This window comes from Salvia hispanica, chromosome 4 (genome assembly GCF_023119035.1).
Source record: "Salvia hispanica cultivar TCC Black 2014 chromosome 4, UniMelb_Shisp_WGS_1.0, whole genome shotgun sequence".
In the NCBI taxonomy this organism is placed as follows: Eukaryota; Viridiplantae; Streptophyta; class Magnoliopsida; order Lamiales; family Lamiaceae; genus Salvia; species Salvia hispanica.
The window spans coordinates 4,258,199-4,270,665 of record NC_062968.1 but is presented as its reverse complement, the minus strand read 5'-3'; the positions used below and the strand labels follow the sequence as shown (position 1 = coordinate 4,270,665).

The following is a 12,467-nucleotide window of genomic DNA, read 5'->3' as shown; positions in this document are numbered from 1 at the left end:
CAACTTTAAAATCCTGGCTTAGTCACTAAACTATATATATCTTGATTCAGAGATATTGATAAGAAATAAAATGCTGGATGCAGCAAAAATATGTCTACTTTGCTTTCAGCAGAATCATTTTAATTTGTCATGACTCATATGCTCACCTAATCTCTTAACTGTGCTATAAAGCATCTTAATTTCCTCTCATGAATCCTTAACAGCTCTGCCAGGTATTTCCCAACCAACATTCTATTTTTGTATAATTGCTACAAGCCACACACACATAGATTATTAAAGTATTTTGCAAACAATCAGAAAATGTACAATAATGTATGGCTAGTGAATACCAACGTTTTGTTTTTATACCACCATTTACATTTATAAAATAAAATTTGAGTACCTAATCTAGTTTATTTAAATAAGAATTTGATCCAGTGCATAATTTGTAGGTATTAAGTTGGATGCTAATTAAACTATAATACACTGATTCTCTTGTCATACAATATTGCGTGCATACCTACCAAATTATGGGACCTACTAAGCTTTATAGAAATCCATTTTCCCAATAAAAAAGATAAATATAGGCATATTAATTATTACTATGGAGCGAGATAAATGGAAGAGAAAATAAGGAAAAGAAATGAAATGGAATATCCAACACTTAGTCCTCTACAAACATGCCTAGTTGTCTCCTCTTCCTTTTCCTTTTCCTCATATTCATCCCTGGCTTCCTCTCATCAACGGCGTTCAACCTCACCACCCTCACCTTCTCCCAATCCTACTCTCCCCTCTTCAGCGATTTCAACATCAAGACATCCGCCGACGACAAAGCCGTCAGCCTCCTTCTCAACCGCCTCTCCGGTAATAATAAATATTATTCGTCCTTTCATTTTCCATTTTATAAATCTAATTAATTAATTGCAGGATCCGGAATTATTTCGTCTGATTATTACAACTATGGATTCTTCAGCGCCAGCATTAAGATGCCCTCCAAATACACGGCCGGCATTGTCGTTGCATTCTACGTAGGTTTCGATATCAATTAATGTGATTTTTTTATGCATGAATTGTGAATTTTTTTTTATCTATGTTTGTAATTATGCAGACGTCGAATGTGGATACTTTTGAAAAGAACCACGACGAATTAGACATCGAGTTTCTAGGAAATGTGCAAGGCCATGCATGGAGATTTCAGACCAATGTCTATGGAAACGGCAGCGTTTCGAGGGGTAGAGAGGAGAGATACCGCTTGTGGTTCGACCCCAGCAAGGTTTTCCATCGCTACAGCATTCTCTGGACCCCTCTTAATATCATGTGATTCCCTACACATTCTAAAACTATGTTTATTTTACGTATGATAGTGCCATTTATATCACAAAATTTGGTCAAATTTTTATAAGTCTGAAACTAAAAATTGATTTATAAAGTTTCAATTTATATTCTCAATTGTTTCCTCCATGTATAAAATGAGCCGGTGATTCTTATCAGTAGAAGTTAGAGCTCGTAATTTATTTTATCGATAAAAATGAACTTGTCATATTATATGAATACAGATTCTATGTGGATGAGATCCCAATACGCCAAGTGGGGCGACACGCAGGCATGCGGGGGGACTACCCGTCGAAGCCAATGTCCGTGTACGCGACCATATGGGACGCGTCGTCATGGGCGACGAACGGCGGCAAGAGGAAAGTGGACTACAGGCACGAACCTTTCATTGCCGAGTTTCGTGACCTAGTCCTCCAAGGTTGTGTGGTCGACCCCATCGACCAATTACCATCCAGCAATTGCACCGCCGAGATTGCAGCCTTGACGGCGTTGGACTACTCCACCATCACCGCCAACCGTCGCAAATCCATGCAGTGGTTTCGGCGGAAGTATATGTACTATTCCTATTGCTATGATAATGTACGGTACCCAGTGCCCCCACCTGAGTGCGTGGATGTACCCTTGGAGAGGGAGATGCTTAGCAATGGTGGCAGGCGGGCTGACGGAAAGGTTAACGGCCGCCGTGGGAAGGGTGGTGAGCGGCGGAGCAAGGTCCCCAAGCATCAATCTGCTCGCTGACTTTAACTTAGGCTAGAATAGGCTGCGTGTGCGTTTACCTTTTCTAACAAAATTGATTTTGTGGGTCTAATTAATTTGTAAATATTTGTCTTTAGAGAAAATATAGATTATGCAGTGCCATGTATAATTAACAAAAGGCCTTACCTTCTCAAGATTGTTCTATCTTCATCATCAACAATCTTATGGGATAAAGAAGTATTCCCAAACTGGCAGGCATATGTCCTTATAATAAGGTAATGAGCTCATTTCAATACAAAATTAAAATATAAATAAATAAGTTTGAAGACATGATAATTGTAATTAGTAAGAGCGTGGCTAATCTCCCTTATAATTAAAAAAAAAAAAAACCTTAGGCCCGTAACCTACATAATCCTAACTTTTAGTAAGCGCACGGAAAAATGGATCATATGAAAAATGCAGCGTATACACGTATTCCACAGACTATACAAAGCTCAAGTTGTGAGGCATTTGTTTACATATCTAATCTCAATCTTATTTCTTACCGCGTCAACGAGAGTGGAGATACGATTGTTCTCTTCCAGCTCAACTCGGGGCCAAGGCGTTCTTACATTCAACTAAGACCATGCTTCGGCTTATGGTGTCAGTGGCCGAGTCAAAACATCTCTCACCTGCAATGCATCATGGAACTTTATCGGCAATGAGTGTGTGTATCATAGAATAGATTTCATTATTTCTCAAGAATAATACCTTTGGAAAAGCAAAAACGGCTCAAAAGTGAACTACAGCCATGGTTGCGTAAGAGAGACAGAAGAGCTTGATGCCTTCAGACCTTGTTTGCCATATATTGCAGATTTGAGGACATCGTACTGCTGGCAAATAGATGAATACAGCAACTCCGAGTACATGGACTTTGCCTGCAAAGAAGCCCAAACTCAAAAAGAGAACTTTTGGGGAGCCCGAAATCCAAAGCTTTATATAATATGGCCAAAATGTAAATATAGCCAAAATATGTAAAGAAGTAACCTCATCCGGATCATCCAAAGCAGAATAAATTTTGTGATAATCACTTGCTGGTCCAACTGATACCCCAACTCCATGAAATGATATTTCTCGTCGCTCACCAATCTCTTTCTCCACCTAAAAGGAATCCGAGTTATTACAGATGAATTTACCATTATGGATAGATGACAAGAACAACTACTAAAAATGTACCTCCAACGGAGGGGGCATAATTTCATGGCACATTATCGCCAAGGGGTATATATGACCAGGAACTCCAGCATGTTCGACAAGCCTTCTCATGTTGTCCACCGAGGATGAATCAAAAGGTGCCTGGGCCAGCATGAGTAGTCAAACTAGCATACTAAGAATAGTGGACAGGGAAAGATGAGAATTATGAACATCTTTCACAACCATCAAGCAAAATTTACTTCCTAGTGGTATAAATGGTGAGTGGCAGCAGACGATGGCGCTCTAGAACCACATACATATCATGATTGTTTAGTAATCAATGATCACAGGTGCATTAAGAATAAAAGGAAGTTTTCAAGAGTGTCCAAACCTATTAAACTCAAATAAAAAAAATTAATTTAAAAAAATACATAGAAAGGAGAAGCTAAAGAAATTGAGTTCATGATGCTGCAAAAGAGCAATATTATGATAATAGCAGCATATTAGCAATAAGGGAAGTAAGATATCCAAATTTTGACAGGGTAAAACCAATGCAACACCTTTTTTAATCCATCATTATCATATTTGGATCCCGCACCAATTTTAACAAATGAGGCATACTATGTGAATATGGAAAGGAAACGTACTGGATGCCATTCTTTTGTAACAGGATCTGGGCGGTCCCTTCCACCACTTGGGGCTATCCATATTATTTTCGCTCCCGTCCTAGAGCATAGACAGCAAAAGAATGAATCCTTTAAAAATTGGTAGTTTGAAGCTAAAGATAAATATGTTCCCACAATATTGATATTATAACTAAGAATCCACACTATTTTCATTCTACTGTTGGGAAAATTGATTTTATGAGTGTTAAGGAAGCTTTCATCATTTCGTTATTAAGCGAAGTTGACAAATAGCTGAGTTGGAACAAGTCATCAAATTTCCTTTTCCGAAAGTATCACTAACAATGGGACAGACCGATGCATAAGATAATTGGAGAACACATGTAAGTAATGTAGCTCATAAGAGTCTCATTCTCATGATAAAACATTGATTATCTGGTGTTCAGAAGCAACTGACCATAACTATTGCTACTACTATAGTCAACCCATACATGTAATAATATGCCATAAACATGACCATATGGGTGTGCACTGTGCAATGGTTTCATTAGTTCCTCACAGTAATTGTTGTTCATCATATCAAAAACTGCTGCTAGTTTAAAAACAGACCGATCAGTTGTATTTGCCCCAAACAGCTTTACTCATCAATAATCAAGTACTCAGATATGCATTAAAAAAAGTACTCAGATATGCATTAAAAAAAAGTACTCAGATATGCAAATAGACTCCTCAAGGGCTCACAATGTGCCTGAAACCTCCTATATCATGAGGAGACGTTTCATTGAAAAAGCCCCCTTTGCTGTTGGATTAAGCTAACATGTATAACTATATATTCATAGTATGGTTAAGGTAGTCACGCCAAGGACTCTTTTGATCATACGCTTGATGAGCTAAGCACATGTTTCCTACATATCTTTAAATAATACCAATAAGTACAATAATAAGATAAAGAATAACCCAGAACAGATACAAAAATGAACTACGCAATGTCTTTTTAAACTATAGGAAGGATCAAATGTACCTCAGAAGCAGCGCCATTTCTTTTAAGCTTTTTGTGTTTGCTCTTCTCTTCATATCAATGAGCTTAGGATCATCGTTCATGTGTTTTTTGGAATACACACATAGAAGATTCCTGACTAATTAGAAGTTCAGCAAAATTAATAACTTAGCAATGCAAGGCTTACGTCAAACAATATAGTTGTGAGCAGTATATCTATCACCTGCCCATACTAAAGGGTTTACTTAAAGGATCTGTAATAACCCTGTCTCCAGCCACATATATCTGTATTACAGTTAAAATACATAAGACAAAATTACTATTCCGAATATTTATCAGTATGGCATTATAGTAATTATAGTGTTCTTTATTATAATAGTTACCAGATTCTCAGCAATGAATGAGCTAGTGGATTCAAGCAACAAAGCTATAACAGCTGGATCTGCTTCAGTCTGGTGGTTGGACATTAAAATAATATTCTCACCCTGAAATTTATTGTAATGAAGTGCTTATCAAATAGAAGCCAAATTCTAATATAGAGCAATCAACCAAACAAAGAAAAGGCGAAATGGCAAATATCAACAGGGAAGTTTTAGCTGGGTGTATTTTGACATATATGCTAATCAGAAGCTGCTTAAGAAAGTTTCTAATAATTGGGTTGGCAACAACTATGTATATGGACATTTACACAGTAGAAACAGAAGGTGGCAACAAAACAATGTTATGGATGGCTTATGGCGGCTTACGGCGGTAAGCCAAAACACCGCCACAGGGATATGGCGTAGCGGTCGATAAATTAATTAATAAAATATTAGTTATATATGAATAGATAAATTCAAAAAATGTAAATATGAACTACTAAAACAGTTAATAAAGCATAAAGCCATAAGCAATTATATATTATGCCTATAATAATGAGTCTTAGTTCAACCATTAAAATATAAAGTCGTCATCCCCGCGACGAGGGGGTGGCGTCGTTTGGTGTAGCTAGGATTTTTTTGGAGGTTCGCAGCTAGGGTTTATTTGGGAGAGAATCTGATTCTAAGAACAAAACCCTAGTTTTTTATTAATTTGGTCAGGTTTGAGGGTAAAATAAATTTGGGCAGTCTTATTTGCTAATTGGGCTGAGGATTGGGGGCAGCCCAATAAAAACTGACGCCATACCTGCCATGGCACCTCATTCGTGGCGGCAAATGGCGGTCGCCATTAAAGAGTTTCATGGCAGCGCATCGCTATGGCATTTTTCTTGTAACCCTGTTACTAAATATCGGCTATGGCGCCGCCGTGGCGCCATTGCACGGCGGGTTTCAAGAAAAACGTCATAGCAATGCGCTGCCATGAAACTTTTTAATGGCGACTGCCATTTGCCGCCACGAATGAGGCGCCATGGCGGTGCCATGGCAGGTATGGCGTCAGTTTTGATTGGGCTGCCCCCAATCCTCAGCCCAATTAGCAAATAAGACGGCCCAAATTTATTTTACCCTCAAACCCGACCCAATTAATAAAAAACTAGTGTTTTTGTTCTTAGAATCAGATTCTCTCCCAAATAAACCCTAGTTGCGCCGACCTCCAAAAAACCCTAAACCCAATAACTCATTCATACTCACATTTTATTATAAAACTAATACTTTAAAAGTAGGACCCATATCCCACCAACTTTTTCAACTCAATTTCCATTACATTTCTTAAAACCCGTGTCAACATTCGGGGGACGGAGGGAGTATATATTATGATGATGACTTTATATTTTAATAGTTGAACTAAGACTTATTATTATAGGCATAATATATAATTGCTTATGACTTTATGCTTTATTAAATGTTTTAGTAGTTGATATTTACATTTTTTATTATTTTTTAATTTTTTGAATTTATCTATACATATATTACTAATATTTTATTAATTAATTTATCAACACCATATCCCGCCATACTGCTATGCCATATGCCTGTGGTGGTTTTTTGCCTTACCGCCGTAAGACACCATATGCCATCCATAACATTGCTGCCAGTATAAGTATTACAAGCATATCAATAATGGCATAAAGATCCATTATTACATTGATTGACATCAACTCAGTAAAAGGAAAGAGAGCAGCTCCACTCAAAGTATTCCAAACATTAGTAGCAAGAACACAGTTAGATGCTGATACATAGAACTAGTACTCCCTCCGTCCCACCATAAGTGATTTGTAGTATTCCTTTTTGGGGTGTCCAACCTAACTGTACCGTTACTCTCTCTTACTTTATTCTCTCCTACTTTATTCTCTCTTCACGTCTCTACTTTATTCTCTCCACTTAACTCTATAAACCTCATTTTCTTATCCCATGCCCACTACACAACAAAGAGGCAAGTACTACGCAACACAGAGGCAAGATACGTTAGGCTTAGGGTAATTGGATTTCTGTTGATGTACAGCATTGATTCAGCGAACACTGGAGCCAAATATGAAGACATTTTAAAAATGAAGCACGAAAAGAATGCACCTGCTCAAGCTTCTTTTCAATTTCATAGAATATGGAGCTGTTCCCAAGAAATGAATTTCTGAAAATTTGTAGTAAATTACTGTTAGATGCAGCTAGAAAGTCTCCAAAGCACAAGATACATTTATAGACAGTAAACTGTAAAACAGAAGGGTAAAGAAAATTTATTTGGGGCTACACCCAAATTAATGTCGAAAATCCACAATTTGGTATGGTTCCTAATATGATACTATCTCTATTTATCTTATTTTCATGGTAATCTTTTCTTTCCTTAATCTATTCAGCTAGTTAGGGTTTTAGAATAAAGGGATGGACCGAACTTTTGTTTCTGGAGCCCTAGTTCCTACTGTTATTAAGTAGTAGAGTTTAGTCATGCAAGGAGCAGAAAATTTAGTCTTCAAATTTGGATCAGTGATTTGGCTGAGGCAGACATCGCCTGTGAGCCTCGTATTTTTTAAGTGATTTTCTGTCTAATTCAAGTTCAGTCTTTCAGCATCACCTCAATCCTAACAAAATTTTATAGAAGTCCTAAAATACCCTCTGAAAACACATAATTATGCTTCGTGTAGTAAGCAAGTCCCCTAATATTCGTTTGTGTTATTCGAAATATATAACAGCAGAACTGCAGAATGACTAGGAACTAATTCATCGCATTTGAAATTTTGAATATTACTCAGTCACTGGTTATTACTGCACAAATAAGAGCATGCAGTTCTATATATAAGTAAAATTATTTTTTTTAAAAAGCATACAATAACCACAAATGGACCTCTTAGTAAATCAAACTAGAAACTTGGACTAATTTTTCCATTAAAGAGCTCTATCTACCAAACTTTTCTGGCCATCTTTCACTTACAGTAACAATACTCTACTTATGTTTACCACATTAATATTGTTCAGTATGCAGCAGGAAAACTAGAGTAGATTTATACAATTCTTATAAATTCATTCCCCAGAAGGCAAGTTGATTGAAAATTTATCATACACTGATTTGAGATTGGCATTTGCCAGGGTTTAGCAAGAACAGTATTCATGTAAATTGTAAACCATACAATGAGTGTATATTATAATAAAAATCAAACGTCAAGTTGACTGACCTGAAATCAACCAAAGGTCGGATATATTTCTGACCTAACGTGTAATAATCAAATGGCTCCCGAATGGCAGTGTGATATGGTGAGAACTGAAATGGATCCTATGAAATTGGTTTCCGATTCAATAACAAAGCAGAGGTTAGAGAAGTCTCATGTGTAAAATCTAGATGATAAAAGATAGCAGATAACTACCTGCACATCAGAGAAAACACGGTCCAAGACAATAGCCATATTAGACATTACAATCTCATCAGCTTTGGGATGTCCACTTCTCGATACCTGAATTTTGAGAATCCAACAAAGGATTTAAAAAGATATACACAGCTCAGGGATCTGGATCTTAGAAGACATTAAAAAAAAAAAAAACAAGAGAACTTAATGGCCTATCTTGCCACTCAACTAAAAAATAGTCATTCTAAGTGCAACCCATGAACCCAAAGAGTGAGGAAAAAGTGGGACTCCATAAACATGTTACGCATTGCATCTTAACACAAACAATAACAAAAGTGGAAATAGCTAGAGCATGTATGAAGTCGCAGAGAATTGAGAATAGCATTAAAAAAATAAGTTATGTTTCGTTTCCATCATGTAGAGCAATCCATCTGAAAATATAGAGCAAAAGGTACCGAGTGTTTTCATGTAACTATCATGCTAAGATTCTTAAAACATATCACTGATAACTTAAAGGAACTTTCCAAAAACAAATGTGAACAAATGTGTATGAAGACAGCCAGGACTCAAAATTCAGGGACCACGTGAATTTATAGATGCTCAAAAGAAATGCAATTGGAGATACTTTATATCCATATGGTATTCACAGAATCTGAAGTGCTAAAGTAATTGAAATCAGTTTCACATTTTCAACATTCATAGGTTATAGAATAACACAGTGAATGAAAATATCATTTTGTTTATGAAATGGTAATGAAAATATTTAGAAACTAATCTCATCTTTGTTCACTGTAAATTGTGATCCTGTTTGAAAAGCCTAAATTTATTCTTTAGGGGTCTACTCTCCCAAAGAAAAGGAACACTGTTTAATTCTTTAGTCAGAAACAGTCACCAAAATAAATGTTTACCGAAACTAAAGAAAGTGAAACCAGCCTGTCAGCTTAATAGGCAGGACGTGTCATTAATCCAAATCCAAATTCATAGACATGTATTCCTGGATCGTGTTTTCAGAAAAGAAAAAATAATAAAAATGTTTAACAGAAGTTAAATTTGAAAAACAACCTATCAGCTATATCGGTAATTCAAACCCTTCACATCTCAATCATGCAAACACATTCTCACATGTCCTCAGGGGATCTTTTCAAATGTTTGGTCACTGACAAATGTCAAAATGATCGAAAAGGAAAGAATCTCTCTTCCCAAATACAGTCATGGAAAACTTTGGTAAACACAACATCTCTATAGTTTTATATCCTTTTGAACATTTTGTTCAAATCAATTACTCACTTTGAGAACAAACAGTTACAACAAATCAACTCCAGTTTACACAGAGAGTAGCAGCATTAAATATCTCAGCCTTAAAAAAGGAAAATACACAAATTTGTTGATACTAGAGTGAGGTTTTCAGCATATCTACAATTTAAAGTGATAAAGCTTGATTATGGATAAGATAATCAATCTTTATCATAAAGCTCTGACACCAAATTACAAGCAAAATGTCATACACACACACACACTGCAGTATGATACCATAGTTTTCAACCACACGTTATTACAAAATCATGAGGATGTCAAGAATGACATAATCAATAACTTTTCATCGCAAATTCCCAGTAATTGATAACTACATATTTTCACCATGAACAGGATAAGATTATTTTACTGCATCTCGGTAATTGTGATACAATTCTGTCATCCCCTGAGCTATATTAATTGGCAATCTTCCAGCTTCAGCTTCTTTTTGGATCATCATAAGTAGGTCTGAAATATAAAATTCATATAAGAATGCCAGATCAACTGAAATCTTAAAATTTATGCTTATTAAACTGGCTGTATACATGAAGCGTTACATGACAGGGTCCTGAGGCAAAGAGGAACATTGTGTCAGGCTACATTACCCTAATGTAAGGAAGCTGTAACAAGTTGATGGTTACAATAGATAATGTGTAAATCACCTCATACAAATATCATCCTAACTAAGGAAGCTTAGAATTATAGGAAGACCACAGTTAGCCGAAACTTGTTTAAAATGATTTTCATTTGAATCCTCCAACTCCATATAAAACTTCCCAAGCATACCATCATCAGTAGATAAAAGTAGCTTGAACAAAAGAAGACCTTTCATGACAACAAACCCAACATTATGCATATTTCATTTAATTGTTATACGGAAAAGTTATCTACGGACTTTTTCTCATAATATAGCAAAACTTCTGAATTAGTGAATTTAATCATGGTCCTTTCAGATGTCCATTGATGGAACAGAATGTAACTTACTTGAGCAGGTTCCACTTGTAATAGGGAGGTTGAGGTGGCTACATAATTAATGTTAAATACTTCCATATTCTACCTCTCCTCTATGTTCCTTTCTACAATTCCTTGGTTCTCCCAATTCCATATTTCGTAACTAATATTGTGACTCATACTAAGACTAAAGTCCAACGCTTGGAATAAACTTATTGGTGGACCGTCTGTGCTAACTTCAAGATATGCTTCAGGCTTTCAGCAGGCCAATGGCACATGAAAGCATAGTATTGAGGTTCAGAAATGACTCTGTTTTAGTCTTCCAATTGGTTAAATCTAAACAGATAGTCTTAAAAAAGACATGGTGTCGTCAAATTATTTGTTTTAGACAAGCTTAATTGGTTATGATTTCAGCAACAATTGGTACATGAAGCTGACTGATATTATGGTCACTACTTTGACAGTAAATCAGTCAAGCATCTTATAACATAGAAGTACTGGATCACTGTTCGTGCACATATGAATGGTTTATAACAAGCTAAAGAAAAAGGCGACAATGTGTTGAATGGAATAAGTTCGAGCCCTAAATATGCCACACATGCTAGGAGTAGAAAAACTTATGCATGCGTTGCCATAAGAAGTGATTATGTGTTTCTTCCCATGCTCAAACAGGATATAGAAAATTAACTCATGGCTGCTGATACACGCACTTGACATAAAACAAAAACAAAAAAACTAATCAATTGACATTCTAATAGATAACACGCATAAAAGTTATAATTCTATATCCAATCACGCAATTGGAACTGAGGTCAAACTTTAGACGCATTTAGTTTAACTCGCTAAAAAGGATAAAACATCCAAATTTCAACAAGATATCACATGAAAACATGAAAAATACAGAACGAGTGCTACTTCAATTAGTAAATTAAATTAAGAGGAACCTTGTTCACTACGCGCGTCAAGGAATGATCGAGGAGGCGGAGATACGTGATGGTGATCGACAGCGGGGCTGGAAGCGACCGCCGCAACATTCGAGGAGCTGTTCCTCTCGTAGAGCATCTCCGCCGTTTCCCGGGGATTCGGCGCACAGAAGAGAAGACATGAAGAGCGAGTCGGCCTGCGAGGTTCGCCGCAGCCGAGAGATTTAACGAAGTATGAGATCCTGGAAGAGGAATGGGAAGCAGAAACCCTAGGTGCAGTTGAGCAGGCGTAGAGCTTCACTATAGGTATAGAGAGAATCATTGAGAGCGATTGCGAGTGTGAGAGAGGCAGAGGGAGATAGAAACGCGTGAATTTGTGATATTGTAATGGGAAAAAGGCGAACGAAGACTGTGGAGAAATGATTATCTCAGCCCAGTCATCATCGGTTTATACGGATATGTAGGTAGGGAAAAATCAACTACTATAAAATTTAGATTTGGAATTTTCAAAATAATTTAAATCCTACTAAAGTAGTAATCATACAAAAAAAAAGAGAGGATACAATGATACCGGAGCGGATCTCCTAATCCATTTTTTCTACTTTATTCACTCACAACTTAATAAAATAATCTTATACATGTAAGTGATGATTAAGTGATAGTGTGATTATTTTATTAAGTTGTGAATGTGAATTAGGAATGAAGTAGGAAAAATAGAATAGGAGATCCACTCCACAATGATACTAAGGATA

At 36.4% G+C, this 12,467-nt stretch overlaps 2 protein-coding genes across 5 annotated transcripts; one reads left to right on the top strand and one right to left on the bottom strand.

Annotated features, from left to right (window-relative positions):
* Positions 1–638: 638 nt before the first annotated feature.
* LOC125221689 (probable xyloglucan endotransglucosylase/hydrolase protein 30) lies at positions 639–2,106 on the top strand. Its single transcript, XM_048123897.1, has 4 exons — positions 639–843; positions 907–1,007; positions 1,088–1,296; positions 1,536–2,106. The coding sequence occupies exons 1-4, from the start codon at positions 660–662 to the stop codon at positions 2,047–2,049; spliced, it is 1,008 nt and encodes a 335-aa protein (XP_047979854.1). The 5' UTR covers positions 639–659; the 3' UTR covers positions 2,050–2,106.
* Positions 2,107–2,294: 188 nt separating this feature from the next.
* On the bottom strand, positions 2,295–12,136 carry LOC125221688 (glycerol-3-phosphate acyltransferase, chloroplastic-like). Of its 4 annotated transcripts, none has more exons than XM_048123894.1 (13): positions 11,737–12,136; positions 10,212–10,309; positions 8,570–8,656; positions 8,381–8,478; positions 7,287–7,344; positions 5,184–5,285; positions 5,024–5,085; positions 4,825–4,935; positions 3,828–3,906; positions 3,223–3,342; positions 3,034–3,147; positions 2,758–2,924; positions 2,295–2,696 (listed from the first exon to the last, which is right to left on the bottom strand). In XM_048123894.1, the coding sequence occupies exons 1-12, from the start codon at positions 12,035–12,037 to the stop codon at positions 2,790–2,792; spliced, it is 1,365 nt and encodes a 454-aa protein (XP_047979851.1). In that variant the 5' UTR covers positions 12,038–12,136; the 3' UTR covers positions 2,295–2,696; positions 2,758–2,789. The 4 variants fall into 4 exon arrangements, with proteins under 4 accessions (XP_047979851.1, XP_047979850.1, XP_047979853.1 ...); XM_048123893.1 differs by having other exon boundaries at positions 2,295–2,678; positions 11,737–12,135; XM_048123896.1 differs by having other exon boundaries at positions 2,295–2,678; positions 10,187–10,309; positions 11,737–11,787.
* Positions 12,137–12,467: the final 331 nt, after the last annotated feature.

Excerpts from the sequence above, each read along its gene's own strand:
- LOC125221689 (XM_048123897.1), top strand. The coding sequence starts at position 660 with ATGCCTAGTTGTCTCCTCTTCCTTTTCCTTTTCCTCATATTCATCCCT. Across the intron at positions 844-906 it reads CCTTCTCAACCGCCTCTCCG|GATCCGGAATTATTTCGTCT; the intron begins GTAATAATAAAT and ends AATTAATTGCAG. Across the intron at positions 1,008-1,087 it reads GCATTGTCGTTGCATTCTAC|ACGTCGAATGTGGATACTTT; the intron begins GTAGGTTTCGAT and ends GTAATTATGCAG.
- LOC125221688 (XM_048123894.1), bottom strand. The coding sequence starts at position 12,037 with ATGATTCTCTCTATACCTATAGTGAAGCTCTACGCCTGCTCAACTGCA. Across the intron at positions 4,936-5,023 it reads AAACCCTTTAGTATGGGCAG|GAATCTTCTATGTGTGTATT; the intron begins GTGATAGATATA and ends CTAATTAGTCAG. Across the intron at positions 2,925-3,033 it reads CTTTGGATGATCCGGATGAG|GCAAAGTCCATGTACTCGGA; the intron begins GTTACTTCTTTA and ends GCTTCTTTGCAG.